We start from the raw sequence: 21850 nt of genomic DNA, 5'->3' as shown, positions 1-21850 counted from the left end.
CTTAAAACAATCCATGATTGGTACGGTACATAGGAACCATTATTTGTTGAGTCGCGGACAGGATTGGGTACAACAAACGCCGCTGTGCAGTATAGCCAGCATTCAGATGACTAGATGACGAGCAAGAATATTCAGCCAAGGAACGAGTAATGAGAAGAATGGCATAGATGGTCAAATCGGAGAATATGCCGCCAGAGGGTATCCCAGAAACACGCATGCTAGATCCCCGGTCCCATAATAGTTTTGATGGTACAATAATTCCAGGCCCTGACACCAAGAACGACCGGAAAGTGAAGAAGACGCAAGCGAACGATAAAGACGCTAATGGTTAGGACAGATCCCAGCTGAGCCAACTCATAATATCCTCCCCAAGGAGAGACTGATCGTCCAGCCGATCTCGAGAAGAGAGAATCACCACAACAAAAGAAATTCCAAGAAAGGAATAGAGAAGAAAAGAGAAGAAGAAAGGCAAGAGGAACAACATGAGAAGACAAAAGGGCGGTGCCCTTGAAGCGTGAGCGACGATTAGTCAATTCAAATGGATATATGTTGCATCAAACATGCTAAAGTAGGAGAAGGTGGCTCATAGATCATGACTGTTCGTTGCATTGACATGGAAACATGACGACCAAACTAAACCCATAAGCTAGTAGGCAGGAGTATAAAGTAGTGGTAGAGACAGAAAAACATGCGCCGGTATGATAGCTTCGGAATCAAAAGAGCCCCCTTCTATGGTATCAGTCGCAAGACAGACCGAGAAAGAAGCAGGCGGAAGGAAAAGAAAATTCGCCTGTAGAACGGCAGACACATGAACCACCCGGGTCTATGGTTTTGTTTTTGGAACACACACACCAAGCAAGAGATAGACTTCTCAATAAGGGATGCACAGCCCCGACTAACGCAAGATTGAGCCAGCTGAGACCATGGGGCCCCTTCTCAAGCGACCATCCCCGGTGCGTTGAAAGGGAGCCCAACAGCGTGGATATGTTGCTTGTTGAGTTCTGTTTTAGAATCCTTCCTCACCGGCCTTACATAGCTTGATCTCACGGACCCACTCGGATTTGAGCACCTGCGAGGCATTGATTCGGCGAGAAGGATTGGGATCCAGAATAGAGTAGATGACGTTCCGGCAACGAGCCTGCATAGCTACGTGTCAGTCTACACGTCTGCCAACACGAGGTCAACGGTGTACTTACCCGATGCAAAGTTTCGATGGGAGCATAACCATCTTCATGTTTGCGACCCTCCAGATACCGCTGATAAAACTCATCTTCATCCTTGCGGGCGACTCTCCAAAGGTGTCGCCCAGTCCGCATAGCCATATAGATCACGCCAGTCGCCCACAGGTCGACCGCTCTTGGGTCGAATTCCCTCTCAATGTACTCCTCCGGGGCAATGTAAGGGGCCGAACCACAGAGCCCAGCAGTCATGTGGGCCTCTTTCTCCCAAGCCATACGGAAACACTCGCCGTTTCCGAAATCCGTGATCTTGAGAGCTCCATGGGTGGTCAGCAGAAGGTTCTCGGGTTTCAGGTCGCGATGGGCGACACCCATTTCATGCATGTATTCAACACCCCGCATGAGCTGCTTGAAGAAGCAATCGGCCTCGGCAACTTCCAATTTGCCAGCGGCCAATACCAGTGTGTACAGATCACCGCCTGCACAGTACTCCATGACTTCACAGTAGTCTCCTTTGGCGTCCTGCAGGAGATCGAGGGTATGTATCACGTTGGGGTGGCGGAGAGATGAGGAAATGCAGAATTCCGATGTTAACCGCTTCTGATACTTCTTCGTAGTTTCTTGGGGCCGACGGCGAAATTCTTTGACGGCATAAAGCTGCTCGACTCTGGAGTCTTTGGGGTCCACCTTGTGAGATATGCGGACAATACCGAAAGCACCCCGACCAACGATCTCTTGACACTTGCCGTACTTATCAACTAGCGAGGCCGTGGCATTGGGGCCGCCCTTCTTGTCTGCAGCAAGCTTGTCGCGTTCGGTCTTGAATTGGTCAATCCATGTAGACATGAGAGACAGTTGCTGTTCCTCGACATGATCTTCCTTCTTTCTCCCGCCACCCAGCATATCGCGGAGCAAGTCGGTCAACTTCTCCTGCCTTCTGGCACTCTTGAGGTGATGTAGGTGAGTACCATCGCCGGGTACCTCAAAGCGTCGATGAGCGACTGGAGCTTCTTTTTGGTCCTTGCCGCTGCTGGATTTGATCTTGCGTTCGTTTGCGTCCTCTCTGGTAGACGTTTGACGGGATGGCGCTCTTGAGGAGGGTTTTGAGGTAGGGCGAGACGAGGGTTTCGAAGGTTTCGTACTACCATTGGAGGATGCTTTGATGCTATCCGAGCTGCTATCCGAAAAATCGCGATGCGGATCCAACTCCTTGAGGGTCGTCTTGCCCGTATTCGAGAACATACGAGAGATGCGGTTGGCCATGGTCGGTTTGGGTGCCTTCACTGGCCCAGGGGAGGAGGGGAGGGCGTCCCCGTTCATTTCGGACAGATGTGTGCCCGCAAAAGCACGTGTTACCTGGGACTCTCCATCTCCAAAGTCGTTGAAAATTTGTGACGTTGCGGCTGAAGAGACTGCGGAAGGTACAGGTGAAATCGATTGTGGAGTCATGTGCGGTAGTATGAGATGGTATAGACGGAAAAGAAGAGGAGCGAGAATGCCCCCACGAGGTAGGGAGGGAGCAAGGAAGCCTACAGCACGAAGCTGCTAAGGCCAAAGATAACTTTGAAAGAGAATTGAATATAGAAAGAGAACCGGAGAGGATTGGAGAGAACTGGGGAGGGGGGGAGTTGGGGGTGGGAAGGGTAAAAAAAAAGTTGCGGTGGCCCCAGTGATGGGTCGGTGGCCTGAGGCGACGGCTTTTTGTCTTTAGGATGAAAAGAGGAAGAAGAGGTGTGACGAAAGTGACGGACCGACGGCTGGTGCTGGGAAATTTGCAAACGTTGCAGGGGTGATTTGTAAAATAAAATACCGAGAAGGAGCTGGAACCCTCAAAACCTGAATGAACTAAGCCGCAGGAGTAATCAAACTCAACGAAAAAATAACGAACAATATGAATAATAACAGGGCAATAAGAACGATTCAAGAAACGAGAACCCAGTGGAATTCGAATACTGAGATGCACAACGGAGATTCGGCCGACTGTATCCTTGGGACTAAAGGTACGAAAGCAGAGTAGAGCAAAATTACCACCCGGAAGGTATTCGCACGCTTGATGAAAGGAGGACGATGTACTGTAGATGAGGAGAGGGAGAGGAAGGAGGGAGAAGAGTAGAAAGTGTAGCTACGGGGGAGCGCGGTTGAAATAGTGAGTATCCGATTATCATGAGGGAGGAGGGAATGGTAAATACTAGGTAGCAAGTAAGTAAGTAACCAGGCCAATCAGTAATACTGCGCAGTACGGAGTACGCAGTGGGCAGTGGGCACTGCAGTGGACTATGGAAAGTGATTGAGTGGGTTTACCTTTCTGTTGTCCTTCTTCTTTCTACAGTATATTCTCTTTCGATTTTATTATTATTATTATTATTAATAATTTCTGTTCCCTTTGAATTGCTGTCCCTCTATAATAATTAGTGTCGACTGAACGATCAACTCTCCGTAACTACTTCACTAGATAATATCAAGTCGGTTGACTATTTGAGTCGACCTTGGGTTCCTCGCACACTTGCATACTCCATCCATATCGAAGGAGGGACTGCTCTTTGTAAAGTTACCTTACCAAGTTGCTGAGAGACTTTCCAGTCATATTTCATTGAGGATTAATAGCGAGAGATAGACGAGAGAGAAACACAAGAGAGAGGGGGAGAGAGAGAGAGAGAGAGAGGAACAGAAGAATCCCCCCGAATTCTCCCATTCGACCTTACCATCTTGGGTTCCCCCAATGAGTACAGTATCTAGTGGATTTTCGCATATATGTAGTTACAGTAGATAGCTTAAAGTGATAAAGTCCTAAGCTGACTCGGCCCCCTCGTTCGCAGGGCTTCGGGGGCCTCGGGTGAGTCGAGAGGAAAGGAGTGGGAGTGAGTCTCTTGCCCTCTGAGCTGGCCCGCCTGGTACTGTCACCGTATGGTTTTCACCGTCAATGGCAGCCACACCGTTTCTGTCAGAACCCCCGATTGCAACCCATCTTCTGAGCTTGCTAGGAGAGTCAGCAATGGAAGGTCGGTCTGCAAATTCAAACCATGAATGCATGAAGGAACAGGATTGCTTATATCCCCGGTCTCGGTTCCTCACCCTTCTGCTGACCTGGCGCTCTTGCAGCAAGCAGGCAGGAACGAAGGAAAGAGTCCATCCCATCCTAGATCCTGCATGTGTGTACATAGAGAAGCAAACAGGGCGGGTACAGTAGTACAGTACATTTGTACATTGTACACTACTGACTGAAAACAGTACAGTACGAGCTGCTTAGTATGTATGGTACAGTACATGGAATACCCTGTAAATTACAGGTGAGCACAGCACAATTGAACAGATTGAACAAATACGAAACCAACCAGGGCATGCTGCCAACGGTACGGAGTACTAAGAATGTAACAATAATCAAGAACAAAGTGGCGCGGGCGTTGGCCTCCCCTTGACCTTCTAAACTTGGTTTAGGGGGGCTAAGTTAAGGCAGGCGTCCTGTGGGATTTCTCATCAAGACTCCATTGCAGTGCGGAAGATCCCTGGAATTAAGCCGTTCACATTCATCAGTTCTGGCTCCCCTGCTGCCACTTGTTGGCCCATTGACTCATTGATCCATCGTCATAAAGCGCAGGTCCCCCTTGAGAAGTCTGTGACGGTCTTTTTCGAATATTCTCCGCTGTCCCCTTTGCTCTAGTCGGATGACGTTCACTGTCCGTGACCGGAAATACCTTACCGAGTATGTAAGAAGAAAGACCTACACGGTTGGATTCGCTTGGCCTCGCACAATTTGTAGATGACGTTAGCTCCCTCGCCGGCCGCAAATGGATTAGTCAACCCTCAGCTCAGCAGCTCTGGGTGATTACATATGAGTACCTGTTGACTTAGTTAACTTGTTTGTAAGTTACTAACTTAGTCAAGTTAATCTAAACTGAAGGAAGACTAGGTTTCGGATCAGAACTGCTGAAGACGCCCTGCATTCTGCACAGCCTCAATCCACCCCCATCATTATCATGGACTATCATCAAGTCAACTCGGTGGCTCTAACTTAAGTGGGTGGTCAGATTGAGACTCAGATCTCGATCCAAACCATAAATACTAGATATACGAATAAGTTGTAGTCTTCATGGTATATCGTATAGCTTTGCTGTGGCGCTTCTTTCGGAGTGCAGCGAGCTGGCCGGTGGTGGCGTCTTGCTACCCCCCCACTCTGATTTGCCCATAGTTCAATTGTGAAATCAGGCTACCCGCAAACTGAGGGGTAAGTATGCGCAAGTCAGAATGGGGGTGGGAACCCCCTCTTTGCCTGAAATCTCTTTTTGAAGACCCATTATCGGTCTATCAGAAACTGTTCGCCTCTGCCTTTTTCTACTACCGGTGCTGAAAAGCCCCGCCCTCAATGTTATAAGCGCAAATGCATCCATCCTAGATGCTGAGTAGGTAGCTTACCCCTCCATCGGATCAGACTCGGTCCCATTTTCCAGACTGCCCTGCAGTGCACCCGAATGAGTTCTTCGATTGACGAGAGGCTGAAACCTACTGATCTACATGACTACAGTGCTATGTACTATCTGCCATGTGGGCGCGTCTTGGATGCTCGGGCACATGGAACAGTCGACCGCAGCGCTCTGATCTACCTCTGTTTCTGCAACACAGCTTGTCAGTTGTAAGCCCTCATTGGCATGATTGACAATAGGGTTGACAGCCTGCTGCGAAGTATGAATGAACTTCCTTTATACAGAACCCGGAGCTGGACACACTGGTGGCTCGTCCGGGAAAAAAAAAACGTTGAAGGGAGGGAGGGGGTTCGCGCTGGAGGCTAGGGTTTACCTTGAGAGAGTCCTTGGCCTTCGTGTGCTATCTCCGAGACAGTGCTCAGATCATCTTCCTATGAGTACATTGAGTACATCTCTGGCCTCTGATTTGACCAGAATCCATTGCTGCTCGACCGGAGTCAACTATCAGCCATACGCCAATGCTGGCTCCGCGAGGGTCAGCAGATGTGCGAAAACAGGATAGAAGGAGGTTGTGAGCAATCTAAACTCGACCTCTAGGCATGATTGACAACGTCGGACACAATCGCGTTGTAACACCCCCTCTGGAGACAAGCAACGATAGGACGCAGGGTCAAGGGAACCCTTGGGCCTTCTGGCGGTCATTGCACCGCCGAGCATCGTCAAGAGTGGCCTTTTCGTGGGTTGGAAATCACTACCTATGAGCAGCGGCACCCTAATTTCTAGGTATAACGCACACATACTATACACACTTGGACCTCGACATTTCCTGCTCAAGGCTGGGCGAAATGACGTGGGTTCCCTTGGCCAGCGATAACCCGCCTACATACTACCAGAGGACACAAGCAGTAAAGAAGGAACAGCCTCGGTGCCAAGTAAGAAGAGCTGAGGCAACCCCAGGCATGATAGGTGGTATGTGGTTGGCTATCGTTATTAAGGTAGGGATCACAATGCCGACCATACAGCAGTCAATTTATTCTTCCATGCGTTTATTTGCGGAGATCCGGTTGATAACCATGTTGCCATCAGTCATCTTTCCGCAGTAAGCTATCAGTTAGACTAAGCCAGCCCATTCATTCGTGATCCATCCATCCTTTTACTGTATTTCACCTGATCCTCAGCTGGTCACCTTGCTCACTCATACGGAAAGTCTAACCCTAACTACAAAGGCCGCGAAAATGATGAAGATCAAGTGGGAGGGGCAACCTTGCAACCGAGTCAAGGCGACTTGTCATTGACTGCAATGATAGTCCGGCTAGGCATGTATGATCGCTCAGCCAAGCTCATTTTGACTGGCCCGAATGTAGCGCTTTGACCAGACGGGAGTTGGAAACTGAAGGTTTCGAAGGTGACTTAAAGTAAGCTGATGGACAGATGATTACCTAGTAAGGAATTAGTTAACTACCTTGGTCCGTGACAAGTTGATGATAATCAACTAGTCTATTAGGGTAAGTAGTGAATTGAGTGATTTGCCTACTCCAATTACGGGGAGTACTACGTACTGTAGTCAACTTAGTAGCTTAAGCTAACTCAGTGCCGGGTGCTGAGATCCAGTTTGCACGAGGGATTTTTGGCAGCCAATGGAACTTTCAAGTTGAAATGTCCGACGCCGGCACTGCGACCGACAACAAGAGGCAACCGAGGAGCTCATTATCCTTGTCAAACCTCTGGTTTTCTGGTACAGAGTGCTTCCATATCCACTCTCAACTAGTTATGCTAGCTCTATAGTCACGTAGAAACATGTATACGCGCGTGCGCACCCGCGCACACACGCACACAAACAGACAGAACCATAGAAGTAGGCATGTCGCAGCAATGCTAGAACCATCAACTGCAGCCCCGCTAAATGTGGGGAACCATCTCCGATGGAATTCAGGTCTTCCTTTTCTAGTCTCGGAATCTAAACCGTGCTGGGCGATAGGACATGAACAAGCTAACTTACCCTGGTTTTTGTGTATCGCGGGGGAAAGAATTGTTTACGCAGCCTGCTCTCTTTTGGTATCTGTGGCTTACAATTCTCTCTCTCGCTTTTTCTTTCTCATTCATCGGATTGATTTTATACAGTAATAAAAGTCTTGTCTTAGCAATCGAAATGACTTCACATCTTAGAGATCCAGATTCAGTCCTTCACGGTTCACTTTTTTTTTTTTTCTTTACAGCTATGCAGATTAGGCGGTGGCTCGTGGATGAGTGTACATACTGGACATACCCTATAAGATCGGATCGGAGTTTCAACTGCAGATGCGATGCATGTTTGCTTTTTCTTTGTCCTTTTCTTTTCTTTTTCCTCTTTTTCATCTCTCTCCTCCCCTTTCTTCCCCTTTCCTCCCCGTCCGCTCGCTCGTAGCTGTGCAGCTGGGGAATCCGGCCCGGGATGACGGATGCGAGGTGATTTTCTCCCGCACCTTAGCTCATGCCCAGCTGCTGCAGGAGTGGTTAACTGCCGTTTGGTCTGATCGCCAACCGGTCTGTCAAAGGAGAAGGAGATGAAGCAACGAAAAAGGGGTCATTATCACATAGCACGGATAGGTTTGTATCCAAAATGATATGCAGCTTTATGTCCTAACGGCCTGACTGGCGACGGGCTACCCATAGTATTTGCAGAGAGTACAGCCGGCCGTATTGATTCACTTCGGGAGGAGAACGAGCCGTACTCCGATACGGTCAGGGGAATCAACGGCTCGGTAACCCCCGTGAATCACTTGAAACTAGTTAGCAAACAACTAGGCCATAACTACTCCGTAGTACGTTAAGTTAACAACTACATGCTGAGTTAGTGCTATTGACTACCGATCAAACGTGACTCTGTTTGGATACAGGAAGAGGGGATCGAGTTTTGGTTATAGAGGAGAACGGGCTTGACTATTGTCATCTTGAACGGAAGTTTTGCGGAATACTGTGTACGTACTTGTACCTCGGTTCTGAAAATAACCTACCTTAGATCTAAAGAGTGTTTAAATAACTTACCTACTGCGTACGTAATACTATGAGTAGTTATAGCTTCTTGACCGCTAGTCAGTCAGCCAGTCAGCCAGACAGTCCAACACCCATCCACCAGGATGTTGATAGCGGTGGAATGATCGAATCGGGCCTCAGTGAACCGAGAAAAGCTGACGAGCTGCCTATGAACTAGGAGATTCCGACAGGTACAGTACAGTATGGGCTGGGTGCATAGGGGTCGGAAGGGTCAATGGGTGCGTCTTTTATTTCAACCAGTCGGTCCCTCTTCCATTTGGGGACCTGGGACAGCAGCCAGCATGGAGACTACGATACGAGGAGCGTCGCAGCTGGTTGGTCCGTCGTCATCAAACCATGTGGTATGACATTGCGCTGGTACAGCTGTGTAAGTGCACTTCGCGCGGATCGAAACTAAGCAACCCCCCCCCCCCCCCCCCTCTCCGACCCCAGAATTTTGACCACGGTGGCACAAATTCTGACGAAATCGTTAAAGCAAGCATCTCCGGGTCAAGGCCGTCCTGGCCAGTGGGGACAGAGGATATCGACTCCACGTAGCCGAGCCGTCGGGGCCCAGGACAAATAACAGGACGGATTAATGCCGGGCTCAAGCTTCCTCGCACTTGCGCATCCATTTTGGCTTTCCCGATAGAGATTAGGCTGCTTTTCAAGCTGCTTCAAGGGCGACGGCACCAAGGGCTGCGGCAGCCCGGACTGAATAGGATTGACGCAGCCAACGATGATCATATCGTTGAAAGCGATTAATCACTCCGTAGTGTTATGAGTAAGTGGCATGAGCGGGTGGTGGTGGTGGTGGTGGTGATGGTGGTGATGGTGGTGATGGCATAGGCGGGCCGATATCAGATCAGATGATTGTCGAACGAAGGAAACTCGGTCTGACCTGGTCGGATCTGGTTTGATCAGGCGGATGATCCACCACTGCGGTTTTGCCAGGCCAAAGAGTACAAATCAGTCTTTCGTTCCGCAAACAGGCGATTCTATGCGCGAAGTTTGCCTTTGGGAAATGGTGCGGACGACAACAAATCGATGCCGGAGCGGGAGGGAAAGCGCTCGGAGCACTTCAGCCCATTGCGCTTCCTCCCTCTGTTCTTCTTCCTGTGTTGTCTCCGTACGGCTATTGAACCCAAGCCAGATGTCGAAAAGGTTTGTTTGACCGCCAGATTGTCAATCAATTCAATGACCATGCTGTTCCCTAGCTAGTTGACTGGTCTGGATACTTTGAAAGCTTCGCGCTCATGACCGCAATGGCCCTGCACTGTTCGATCGGTCGTCTGTTGCAACCGACACCCAACCCCTTGGCGATAATTATGTGCTGCGCAGTATCGATCGTACTTTGACGAGCTCTTCCTCGGACAATTTTCGTCGCGTGAGAAAGAATAAAGGATTCTCTGCTGAACCAGACATCGTGCTCGAGAATAACAGCAGCAGCAGCAGCAGCTTAGGTAAGATTCCCAAGCATGACGCCTGCTGGGATTTGCAAGAATGATCAACCGCCAATTAAAGCCTTCAATGGAACAACCAGCTACGAGTATACAAGTCCACCAGCTACTGTCTACCTTACTCTCTATCATACACATTTCACTGACTCGTTTCTTGCCACATCTTTGAGAATAATGGTGACGCCGAGGGCCGTGATGATCGCTAGGGTCTTCTGTAGTATGCCGACCAGCCCAGGCCGTGGCGAATTACCTCAGCTTGAGTCAATCCGATGTCATTTTCCTACATCGCTATCAACCTGAACCACGATTCAATTACTCTTAACTTTGGTTCAGAGATCCGTCTCTCTCTACCTTGCATGTTCTTTCGGGAAATGATCGTTAGCTTGTTCCATGGCCCTAATCCCTTGCTACATCAATGACTTTACTAAGAACTGGTAGGAAAGGACATTCGTCGTGTCGAAAAAACAGCTGCAACATCAGCAGCAGCAGACATGACCTCAGACGAGGATTTCGTCTCGAAACAACGAACCAAGGCGGACTCTCTTTTCGGCTCGATGCTCTCCTAACCATTCGATATCCCTGATGTAGAAAACAAAGCATTCTAGAAGGTATCAATGCCACAGACGATTCGATTAATGGGCACCAGTCCCCATCCCCCGATGACATCGTCAAAACCTAATCTGAACTTTATCTCAATGTGAATCTCTTTGATCGAAATGATCGATTTCATCAGACATAGCTTGACATCAACATTGCATCAGGGCCAATAGATAGAGGTCCATGGACGAACTTATAAGGCCGCCCAGGGTTGCCGAACTCTGCTTCCAAACCATTCTGCGCCTGTACAAATACAAGCTCCCCGAACTTTTCTACCACAAAGATCTTACACATAATTCATCTCAACTCGTCCATCAACATGTCGAACCGCTACGAGAGAGAAGCCGAAGACCGCTACGAGGCTGACAATGACACCTCTCCGGTTTCGGGAACTGTCTACGACAACTCCTATGCCCATGAGACCCAGTCGGGTCTGAGGAATCAGATTCCCGTTCAGAAAGACGAGGATCGCTATGACGACCCAATGCAGCCCCCCTATTCCAACTCGGACCAACAGCTTGGTAGGTCCTGCACCACCTTGGAGTCGAATGATGAGCGGATGGCTAACATCTGTTTTGCAGCCCAAGATGAGGACGAGGCTATCGATCAGTCCAACGTCCTGCAGGGAAGCCGCCTGCGTCATGCGAAGCCGTCGACAAAGAACGCCTACAACGAAGGTCCCGATGAGGACGACTTGCCTGAAGAAGTGCTCTACGGCAACTCTGGTGTATCCAGCACTGGTGGCGTGCTTTGAAAACATCCATCACGATGGTGGATTGATGCGCAACGTGGAATGACTCGTATATGAGTAGTATTATTGTTTAGTGATGGATTGCTCTTATGATGTTGATATGTAATTATGTATTGTACACGAATTGAATGTGGACGACCTACCTAGCTAGTTCTGCGGCACGATATTGTTTCCATGAAGGGCCCGAATACTGGTAGCCTACCGGGCCACTTGATATTGATTAGATCAATTCCAGCCGTAGCCACGAAAAGTGAAAGTGCCCTGAGTCCGTCTAGGATCTCAAAACGAGGCTTGACGTATCGCGGACGATGTATGCATGATTGGTGCCGTGTTCCACGTGGATAAGCACCAAATTCTGGCCTCTGTTTTCGACACTCCGCGCAGCGTGTGTTGCGGCTATCGAGCCATGGTGGAGGGTGGTCGTTTGGAATGGTGGGAATCTCCTGCCGCGTAGTATTGACCTGCCGATGCAGCTGTTGGCAGACCGATTGTGCGAAGCCAGTCTGAGTTTCAATTCTGAATGACGTATGGTTCCGAACGTGAAGGGCATGGATGACCGATTCACGACAAGACTCGTGTCTACACATTGATTAGAAGATACCTTGGTAATGGCATGACCTCACACGTACCACAAATTGTTCTAGAGACTCTTCGAATAGCTCATTGTTGACGCCCACGCCCCCCGGATGCTCGACAGGAGACAACGGATTCTTGACCACTGTCGAACCAGGATTAGAAATTAGCTTGGCGCATTCGGACAAAATCATGAAAGGGTTGTGTCTCGATGTACCATATTCGACGTAGAGATTGATGTAGATCTGCTGCAGTGCAACGCGCATACTTGGGCTCTTGATATCCGTGAGCATGACGAATTTGATGTTGGTTGGCGTCTCGTAGTAGTGCAGCTTATATTGGCTCGTCTTATACGTGACGAAGCTAGAGGTGAAAGACCCGGGTCAGTGGAGATCGAACCCCTGATGCATGAGCCAGCCGCAGCCTTACTTGTCGTCCTCTCCTCCCAGTTTGCGCACCATATTGCGTAGCGAAAACACAGTACCGAAGATCAACTTCGCATCGTCATCGGTTGTCCGCGCGGATTGGCCGAGAAGCACAGAAGCGCTGGTAGCTGGCGCAGAAGCTTCCGAGGTAGGTCGAGAAGATTTGCTGCCGGAAGTAGAGACTGGGCGAGGAAGCCAGCGTCGTTTGTATATGCATTCCGCTAAAAGCAGGGCAGGATGGGGTTAGCATGTGGAAATCCGGGGGCGTCAATTCAAGGGAAGCGGAGAAATGGTACTGTACCGTGCCGGTCAAAAATATAGAAAGAATAAACCACCATTGCGAGAGAACTGGCAACTCGATAATATTTTGACCAGAAAACAGGGGGGGGAAGCTGGAGAGAGTATTTGTTGTGTGCAGAGAATGTGAGCCAAACGTAAGAGGAAGATTGTTTGTCGTGAGTCGTGATGAAATGCGGAGGTTGGAAGGAGGGTTGGATAACTAGCGGACAAGTGGACAAGGGGAAGCTTGTGGGCGGTGAGCCGCCGTGGTGTGTTTATCGATAAGCCTGTACAGTACTGTACATACATAGGAGAGTACGGAGTACTGGTAAGCCGAAAAATAAAATAAAATCAAAATAAAATAAACTAAAAAGAAGATCAAACACTGAGTACAGTACGATTTTTATCATTGATCTACTGCCCTATTCAAAGATGTAAATAGGTAATTCGTCTGTACTTTACACTGTATACTCGGATCGATTTCTGGAAGATTCAAATAAATAAATTAAGTCAAATAGCCCAGCTAGGAAGAACCAATTCATGAAGTACAGTACATACTACAGTACACACTGGCCATCAGCCCTACAGCCTACCTATACAGCCTACAGCATACTGCCTACAGCTGACAATCTCCACTGTAAATTAACTACCGAGTGTAGTCTAGGGAGGTTACAATGCATGAGTACTGTACATACTACTCAGTATGTACATACAGTAAATACTGTAGGGTGGAGGGGGAGGTTGAGTGAGTGTAGTATACAGTATACAGGAAACTGTACCAACTGGACAGTAATCCCCCTCTCTCCCGTCGATCATTTATTTCCCTTCTCTCTTTCCTCCACCCAATAACTTCGTGTATATTTCACCCCGTCTCTATACCTAGAACCTAGAGACTTATCGACCAAGCTAACTGTCTTGCTGGACTGGACCGTCTTCTTTTCATCTTTCTTCGGAGAAGCTGCTTTCTTTCTCTCCCTAACCAGGCACTTGTACTGACCTGTGCTGCTTATCTCTCTCTAACCCGCCATTCATCTCCGGTCCTTTCTTACCCCACACACATTCACTCTCAACTTTCTCAAGGCAGCCGTCAATTTTTGATTCCCTCCCCATCACGGCAACCCAGCATAGTTTCAAAACTGAACAGCCTTTGTGCTGGCGTTCCTTCACCTTCTGCTTCCCATGGCTCGCGAAAACCCCGAGCTGGCCCAACAGAATGGTGCGCCAAGCGATCAACCTCCGCTGCCACAACCCTGGCCCTTCCGTTCTGCGTAGGTGCATTTACTTGCTATTCATTCTTCTTATGAAAAGGTACTGGACGGGTTGAGATCTGACCGTGCTCACAACGCTCAGGTCAACGCCATCATATGGCAGCCCGCAAAGGCATCATCGCCGTAACCCAATAGTCAGGCGGCCGGTAAAGGTAGCGCCCATCCGAGATTCTCTTCTGTCACATCTGCCGTCTTCCTGTGGCTCTCAGTGTCCTATTGTGCAATTTATCTGACTATCCTGGACAGGAGACGCTCGACGCACGCTCTGAGTACACTACGAGCCAGGATGACGGAACTGCTGAACACAGAATCAACCAGTATGTGATTAAGCAGGAAATCGGCAGGGGCTCCTTTGGAGCGGTGCACCTCGCGGTCGACCAATTTGGAAACGAATATGTAGGATCGATCCTCATCCTCGCCATGACCCAACGGCATTTTACGTGCAATATTAGGCAAGTGCTCGCGTGACTGACTCAGCCGATCAATAGGCCGTCAAAGAATTCTCAAAGGCTCGTCTCAGGAGACGGGCCCAGTCCCATCTGTTGCGGAGGCCACGCGGCCCAAAGCGCCCTCTTGATGGCTACGATTCCCCGCTGCATCGCCACTCGCCAGGCGTCGAGGACCACAAGCAAGATGCCCTCTACCTGATCAAGGAGGAAATCGCAATCATGAAGAAACTAAATCATAATAATCTTGTCTCCCTGATAGAGGTTCTAGACGATCCCACAGAGGACTCTCTCTACATGGTTATGGAGATGTGCAAGAAGGGCGTGGTTATGAAAGTTAGCCTCGAAGAAAGGGCCGATCCGTACGAGGATGCTCTGTGTCGCTGCTGGTTCCGTGACTTGATTCTGGGGATTGAATACCTCCATGCTCAGGGCATCGTACACCGAGATATCAAACCGGACAACTGCCTGGTGACGAATGACGACGTCCTGAAAGTTGTCGACTTCGGCGTTTCTGAGATGTTCGAAAAGGATTCCAACATGTACACGGCAAAATCTGCAGGCTCTCCTGCCTTCCTTCCCCCGGAATTGTGTGTCGTGAAGCACGGCGACGTTTCGGGGAAAGCGGCAGATATATGGTCGATGGGCGTCACGCTGTATTGTCTGCGCTATGGAAAGCTTCCGTTCGAGAAGCAAAGTATCTTCGAACTTTATGAGGCCATCAAGAACGATGCAGTTGTGTGTGAGGAGGAGACTGATGACAACTTTCGAGATCTGATCTCTCGGATCTTGGAAAAAGATCCGACGAAACGGATCCAGATGCATGAGTTGCGAGTAAGTTTCGGCGAGTATAGACCCCCTGGAACGTATTTTGCTCATGTAGTGAACTGTAGGAGCATCCATGGGTAACAAAAGACGGCTTGGACCCTCTTCTGCCAGAAAGTGAGAACACAGCGGAGATAGTCGACTTTCCGACCGAGGAGGAGATGAATTCAGCTATCACTAGGACTATCGGGCATGTCATGGCTGTAGTAAGTATTTTTAAACCCCTTCGTTCCTACGGCTTTCATCGGCGCATCAAGAACTTCTAACGAAACATAGATCAAAGCAGTGAAGCACTTTAAAAGGCTACTCGATCCAGCAAAGAGCGATCCTCCAATGCAGAGTATTCTCGGTCAGGAGTACGAGACGCATTTTGTAGAGCCCCCACTGGAAATGGAGCCAGGAGAGAGCTTTGCAGCTGGCCACTTGGGTGCGAAGAGCAAGGCTCAAAGTTTGAACACATACAACAGGACAGCTTGGGAGCAGCATTACGCCTTGAGAGAGCCTCACGGTCAGACCGAAGAATTAACTCATAGCCAACCGTCAGGTGCCGGCCAACAACCGCCTACTGAGGAGCCCACCACTTCCAGCAGTTGCAGGATTGATACGGGATACGCGCCAGAGAGCAAGGACTCAAGCTCCGTACGGAGTATCAATGTTCAAGGAGGATTCATTGAAGGCCCGCAACCCACCTCTACGCCACAGTCTCCGTCTCCTCTGATACCATTTTCCCGAGAAAGCTCAGCAACAACCAAGCGCAGCGTTGAGGGGACGCGCGGACATGCACGCGACCCTCTCGAAGAGGAATTCCCCTTCCTCTTCATTGGACCGTCAACGTATACGGGCTCCCCTTCGAGCGAAGAGCGTGACTATGCAGCGAATCGTCTCGTTTCCGAGGAACCAGAAAACATGGCTGAGGATCCGGCCGATGTGGATATCGACATGGACCTTGACCTAAACGCTGATATGGCCTATCCGATTGTGAGCGAGTCCCCTGGCGCTGCGGAATTCGACATCTACGAGACTGCCTACCGACAGGAAATCGAGCGGATTCGAGCACCCAGCCTTCCCCGCAAGGGCGGAGAGCCCAAGTTGTACTTGACTCGTCGCGTAGAAGGTAAAGACGACGTGATGAAGCTGGTGGGTGAGAACGCCACAAAGTTGGGGCCAATGTTTGGTGTGAAGAAGACATCTAGCTCTGGATTGGCTTCTGCTGTGAGTGCAATCAGGCTTCAACTGGAACAACAGGAGAGAGTCAAATTCTCGGGCGTACTATCGTTGGCTGCAGCCGCAGTCACTTCGACGGATGCACCGAACCCCGAGAGCTCTGCATCTCATTTACGAGACATGGTCGACCGAGTCAGAAAATGTGCAGATCCATGAAAGAATGGCGAATAGCATTTCACTAGCATTAGCTGTGGCTTCGACAACAATAGTTGACTAGTGGAATGGTCTATACGTGGATCCGTATTGTGTGTGCATTGTCTCGAATATTCTGACCTTGTCGCATTGGTAGGTGCTTTTTCTCCCCCTTGCACACCAGCTGTCTAGCATCAAGGACTGGGCTGAATGCTGCGCTCATATATAACACCGTGCGAGAATTAGTATTATACAAGTAATCAAGTATCTGACATAGAGAAGTGCGCGGCAGATTAGCGCATTTGAAAAGACATCAGTAAAAGGCATAAGAAGATTGTTGAGAGGGAGGTAGGCCAAAAAAAAAAGCATGACTTGCGAGTCAGCGACACAAGGACTTGTGATATCGTGTCTCATTGTTCATAAGGTTGCTGACCAAGCAATTGTACAGGGCATGAAACGATACTTCTTTAATTTTTCATTCAAACGAATTCATAATCTGCCATCGATCCATATGCGCACACGTAAATGCTGGCAGAATGTGATATTCCCAAACTTGGAAACATGTCCCTAGAGGGCGTTCTTGCTTGGATTCTTTTCTCCAATTCGACATGTTTGACACGCCTGGACCCTTCTGAGATGCTTCAGCCCGAACATAGATAATATGCTTGCGCGCTGTAAGTAAAAATATGTATCGTAGATCATATAGAAAAGAAGCAGATAATAAAAGTTGCACGTGAGTGGAACGAGTCATGCGTCGGACACGTTCCCTGGTATAGCCGGGCTTTCATCGTTACTTGATCGATCTCATTCGCGCCAACAATTCGGAAAGAGAGGAAAATTGTCTTTTTGTGATTGACATGGAATCATTAATCGTGAGTCGATACTCTTGAAAGAAAAAACGAACGGATTTCCATCTTCTCCGGAATTGCACGTTATTCAGATCGAGTTTCTGCTGGTCTGTCTATCAATAATTCTGGAGCCGTCCCATGCGCCTCTTCTGGGCGCCTGGCGAGAGGATGAATGAGATTTCTCCGATTGCTCGCCACGAATGAAGTCCTATCGGGCAGAAGGGGTTCGAATGGCCGATCACCTGTTTCGCTTCTGGGAATCGATTCCCTATGTCCTAATTGTAGCGCTTGTGGCGAAGGCAGAGTTTGTCTCATTTCTGGTGGGCGCGGCAATTCCCTCATTGAAGGTACCAATTCCTGACTGGACATTTCTTGCAATCGCGCTTCACCAATTGTTCCTCCCATTGCTAATGGCCGCCTGGGTGGTGCAGGGTAGTGTAAGTCGGTTTGAGACGGATTCGGCGGCCGGCCAACAACCTGGGGACCGAATAGGGGTGCTCCAGGTCCTAAGCCAGCAGGACTAGTTGGCGCAGAAGGCAACTTCACCTTGGTTGAGCCGGATCGTCGCGGAGGAGGATAGGTTTCCCCGCGAGCCTCAGCAGCCGCCTTACGTCGTTCCGATTCAGCCTTGCTTGGGCGACCTCTTTTCCGCGGAGGTTCGCCTCTGATAGTGATGCTCTCCGAGCTGGGAGACAAAAGGGCCGAGGCACCACTTTCGCTGCTATAAGAAGCAGTACTGGTCGCAGGGCGTGGCTGAATTGCCCGAGGGGGGCGAATCCCTTTATCTAGAGGAAATAGAGGTCGTTTACGCAAAGCACTGGGGTCCAGGGGTGTAGTTGCTGGCGCTGCAGATTCGTGGGTATGATGAGGAACCGGCCCACGGCCGGGATTGACAGATAATGGCACGTGCTGACACATGTTGTAGAACGCCATTTGACAAGAGTTGAGTGAGCGACCTAAGTTGATCGGTGTTAGCTAGCAGACATAATCAGGAGAGGTTCCTTGGCCCAGTGTGGCTAGCACATGTGCTCAGTCGAATTGAAACCCCAGGACATCAAATGACAGTTTTGTACCTTGAGGCAAGGGGATGTCCGTCCAGCTTGGCGTGATACCAAAATCCCGGATTATTTTTACTAAGTGGCTCGAGGGAACTCTGGCCTTCTTTAAGATCTCGGTAAGTAGCGTATACTTGAGTCCATCGTTAGTCGTTTGTAAAACAAGTCACAGGGTCATCTGACACCTGCGATCCCTTTGATCGAAAGTTCCAAGGAGAAAGAACAACAAATGAAGGAAAGGGTAAACTTCGTACCTTCTCCTCCTCGTTCCATGGCCTCTCCGCTAGATTCGACATATCCAGTTGACCATGGAAGCTGGGTAGAAGCGACGTTTCTTCCAGAGTCTGCCCAACCGGCGACAGTGAGTCAATAGAAGGGATTGGGATTCTGAACAAATGATAACAAGATGTAAAGAGTGACGCGTCACGCGACTTTGCGAATCCAAAAGTACACAAGCAGTGCCAAAGCCTACCAGGATAAAGGTGCGGGTTGCGGCGAAACCGAGCGACAGCGTGGGAGCGCCACCAAAAACAAATGCCAGCCAGGGAGACAAAAATAGGGACAATAGAAATACGATATACTCGTAGTAAAATCAAAAAGAGCCTCCCGAAAAGAATGATGCGTCTACAGCAAAGGAGCACCACGTGGGTGCTCGGGAAGAAGCGCGTAATGTGGATTAACGAAGCCGCAGTCGAAGACAAAGGAAAGGACGACGCTCCAACTAACAACTGTCAGCAAACGAAGGAGAGGGTAAAGAACCGACGCGCAGAGACTTGATAATAGACATTGAAGTTCAAAAGAACGATTATTCCAGGAAACGAACGCATAAGAGACGGGAAGCTGGAATAACGAAGGTCATATGAGGCAAGGGCAAAGGATGCCGTAGCAAGGCAAATCCAGGCGAGGTGGGAGATGAAGCACCAGAATGAAAATGAAAAAAGGCGGCCTTGATGTTGGCAAATAACCACCACACTGGAGAAGGCACTGAAAAAAAGAGACCTTTCACAGGGCTAAAGAAGCCGGAGATGGAATCAGTCAAACAATTGAACAGAAGCGGATCGGGTCCCTCCCCACAGGAAAGATATCAGATGTCGACGTTAGAGATCGAACAAGATTATCTGGAACGAGCAGTTTCAACGGTGCATATTGGCACACCACAGATGAAAGGGCAAAAGAGAATGCAGGAAAGGGAAAGGAAGAAACTGGAGAAGCTGGACCAGTCGTTGAGTTGCACTGAATCATCCCAGGGACTTTTTCTAGCCAAACGGACTTTTTTACCCTCGGAACCGCGCAGGACAGTATTGTAGCTGCCACAAATGTGTGGACGGAGGGAAAAAGGGAAGCTGCAGGGACTCCTTTCCGGGATGCTCACTGTCCGTCAACCGAAGACGATCTTTCGCGAACAATACAGAGGAACCACGATGGGTCAGGACTCAGATCAGACCGAATAATGAAATGCAGCGGATCCAACCAGTCTCAAGTGGGATTAGACCGGGGCCCTACCGAGAACAGTATAGTGTTTCGAAAACACGATGGTTTCAAGTGACCTCAAGTATCCATCCTCCGATGACGAAACAGGAATCAAAGGAATCAAACAATGCCTCACCAAGGAGGGGTTGCAGTAACCCTGGCCGGCCCGCGAAAGGACGAAAAAGACCAGGAGGGGCACGACAGAGCATAAAGAAAGAGCTAAAGATGCATGTTGCTGGGACACCATGGGAACCTGGCCGGGTGAGCGTGTAGGGGGCACAGGACCTAGCCGGGCTCGGCGTGAAGAAGTAATGCGACAACAGCCTGCGACTACTGCTGTACGCCCTGACTACGGGATGGAACCAAAGTTTAAAGCCTTGTTTGTGGATTGGAGAAATACCGTGGGAAATAGATGATGGTTAATAGGCGCGAAGAGACGTCAAGCCACGGCTGTGGACTGCGAAGAAGCTTGCCATTTCTAGACCAAAGGTTCAGTCAACCTCTGGGGCGGAAAGACCCCTCTCATAGGATGGAGTACGGTCTCCATAACGTGCATGATAAGCGAATTACCGTGGACGCATCCAGACGCACCGATGGGCTGGGTCGGTCGAGAGAGTGTGGGCCGGGTAGGAAGCAACAGTTCCCAGGAAGATGATATCCAAGTCAAAATCTTGTAGAAGATTGGCTAGGGCGAGCTTCCATGGTCGTTAGCCATTTCTGGAGACCTGCGTACTATGAACCTGGACTTCTGGCGTACAGTTACGGCGCATGTAAAAATGTGCATTGGCCTTATTCACGATAGCGGGAATGCACACCGCAATGACTGGCAGAAATTGGATAGCGGCGGAGGTGCTTGATAACCGCAAGGTGGGGTCAAAGGCTCCGCAATAGGCGCAGACGAGGAGCAAAATCCTGGAGGCTGGGTGAATAAATGGGTCCCGTCAGTGCAAAAAGCAATGGAACGAAGACTGCTAGGATGTTCCGAAACGGCCAGACCGGGATAAGTTGCTACTTGGCTCTCTCCCTCGTTCTTTCTCTCTCCTATTCACCAAGCATAGTAGTGATTTTGATCCGGACAGTCTGTCAAGCTTAGTGGAAGCAAGCAGTATATGTCATGCATGATAACTTTGGGTGGAACAAGGCTGCCCCAATCGAAGATAATTAGAAAAGGCACGGTGAAGGTGGAAGGCATGTGAAGGGAAGCGAGTAAAGGTAGGCAACACTCATTGTAAATGAGCTGTACTGGCCCTCCGTCGGGAATAGCCAAAGGTTAAGAGTAAATGGCGTAAATATCATATTATAATATCGTGCAGGAAAGGAAGAGGATGGGGGTGGAAGTGTGGTTGGGGTCCTTCTGCTGTCACTGTTGGTTTCATACGTACCATCCCGTCCAATAAGTAACAGACAGGGCGCGCAGGGACGAAATCCATCAGAAAAATGCACTGTAAAGCGAACTGGCGATGATAATTGCCCACGGGGCAGGTTCGACGCATGCCGCTGCGCTTGTGAGCTGCAAGTCTTTCGTAAGTAGTAGTAGCGTGTTACTACTACTAGTTACTTGCCCATTGACGGAGCGTCTTGCGAATGGAACAGCCAATCTTGTCACTGACGGGATTAATCGACGGGTCAATTATGACCGGAGGAACCAAACAAGCAGCAAGTCTTGACTTATTAGTCGCTGTGGAGGGGGAGCCACTGAATTGAAAGCGAAGATGGCCTGTACTCTGCAGCGTAATGTCTAATTGAGACTGACAATGGTCCATGCACGAGAACCATGCACGCAGGAGGGAGCAAGGCCCCGCCAATTTGAATCAACCGTCTGAAATGTAGTCTGCTTATAGTACCGTAGTCCTGCGTGGCGTTGAAAATGGGTCTTGGGAGGGGGGAGG

General features: G+C 49.4%; 6 protein-coding genes across 6 annotated transcripts; 3 read left to right on the top strand and 3 right to left on the bottom strand.

Moving 5' to 3' along the window:
* Positions 1-576: 576 nt before the first annotated feature.
* On the bottom strand, positions 577-2627 carry BO86DRAFT_425060 (serine/threonine protein kinase SAT4; the record flags this gene model as incomplete). Its single annotated transcript, XM_025675476.1, has 2 exons — positions 577-1138; positions 1197-2627. 2 exons carry the CDS (start codon positions 2625-2627, stop codon positions 1007-1009), a joined length of 1563 nt encoding a protein of 520 aa, XP_025529803.1. The 3' UTR covers positions 577-1006.
* Positions 2628-7720: 5093 nt separating this feature from the next.
* On the top strand, positions 7721-8210 carry BO86DRAFT_387357 (uncharacterized protein). Its single transcript, XM_025671566.1, has 2 exons — positions 7721-7812; positions 7863-8210. Exon 2 carries the CDS (start codon positions 7904-7906, stop codon positions 8141-8143), a length of 240 nt encoding a protein of 79 aa, XP_025529802.1. The 5' UTR covers positions 7721-7812; positions 7863-7903; the 3' UTR covers positions 8144-8210.
* Positions 8211-10984: 2774 nt separating this feature from the next.
* On the top strand, positions 10985-11404 carry BO86DRAFT_298359 (uncharacterized protein; the record flags this gene model as incomplete). Its single annotated transcript, XM_025667428.1, has 2 exons — positions 10985-11186; positions 11247-11404. Coding segments are annotated over 2 exons (360 nt in total), but the record flags the coding sequence as incomplete, so codon positions are not given.
* Positions 11405-11897: 493 nt separating this feature from the next.
* BO86DRAFT_446655 (TRAPP subunit BET5) lies at positions 11898-12752 on the bottom strand (the record flags this gene model as incomplete). The annotated part of the gene is made up of 5 exons (XM_025676540.1): positions 11898-11995; positions 12046-12134; positions 12207-12352; positions 12419-12635; positions 12716-12752. The coding sequence occupies 5 exons, from the start codon at positions 12750-12752 to the stop codon at positions 11978-11980; spliced, it is 507 nt and encodes a 168-aa protein (XP_025529800.1). The 3' UTR covers positions 11898-11977.
* Positions 12753-13548: 796 nt separating this feature from the next.
* On the top strand, positions 13549-16815 carry BO86DRAFT_357646 (putative calcium/calmodulin dependent protein kinase). The gene is made up of 6 exons (XM_025669710.1): positions 13549-13961; positions 14044-14113; positions 14208-14357; positions 14450-15241; positions 15301-15438; positions 15509-16815. The coding sequence occupies exons 1-6, from the start codon at positions 13873-13875 to the stop codon at positions 16610-16612; spliced, it is 2343 nt and encodes a 780-aa protein (XP_025529799.1). The 5' UTR covers positions 13549-13872; the 3' UTR covers positions 16613-16815.
* Positions 16816-17429: 614 nt separating this feature from the next.
* Positions 17430-19114, bottom strand: BO86DRAFT_21745 (putative AT DNA binding protein). Its single transcript, XM_025666904.1, has 3 exons — positions 18746-19114; positions 18510-18624; positions 17430-18392 (listed from the first exon to the last, which is right to left on the bottom strand). Exons 1-3 carry the CDS (start codon positions 18785-18787, stop codon positions 17521-17523), a joined length of 1029 nt encoding a protein of 342 aa, XP_025529798.1. The 5' UTR covers positions 18788-19114; the 3' UTR covers positions 17430-17520.
* Positions 19115-21850: the final 2736 nt, after the last annotated feature.

Source organism: Aspergillus japonicus (genome assembly GCF_003184785.1).
Source record: "Aspergillus japonicus CBS 114.51 unplaced genomic scaffold BO86scaffold_11, whole genome shotgun sequence".
NCBI lineage: Eukaryota > Fungi > Ascomycota > Eurotiomycetes > Eurotiales > Aspergillaceae > Aspergillus > Aspergillus japonicus.
This window is presented reverse-complemented; position numbering and strand designations above follow the sequence as displayed.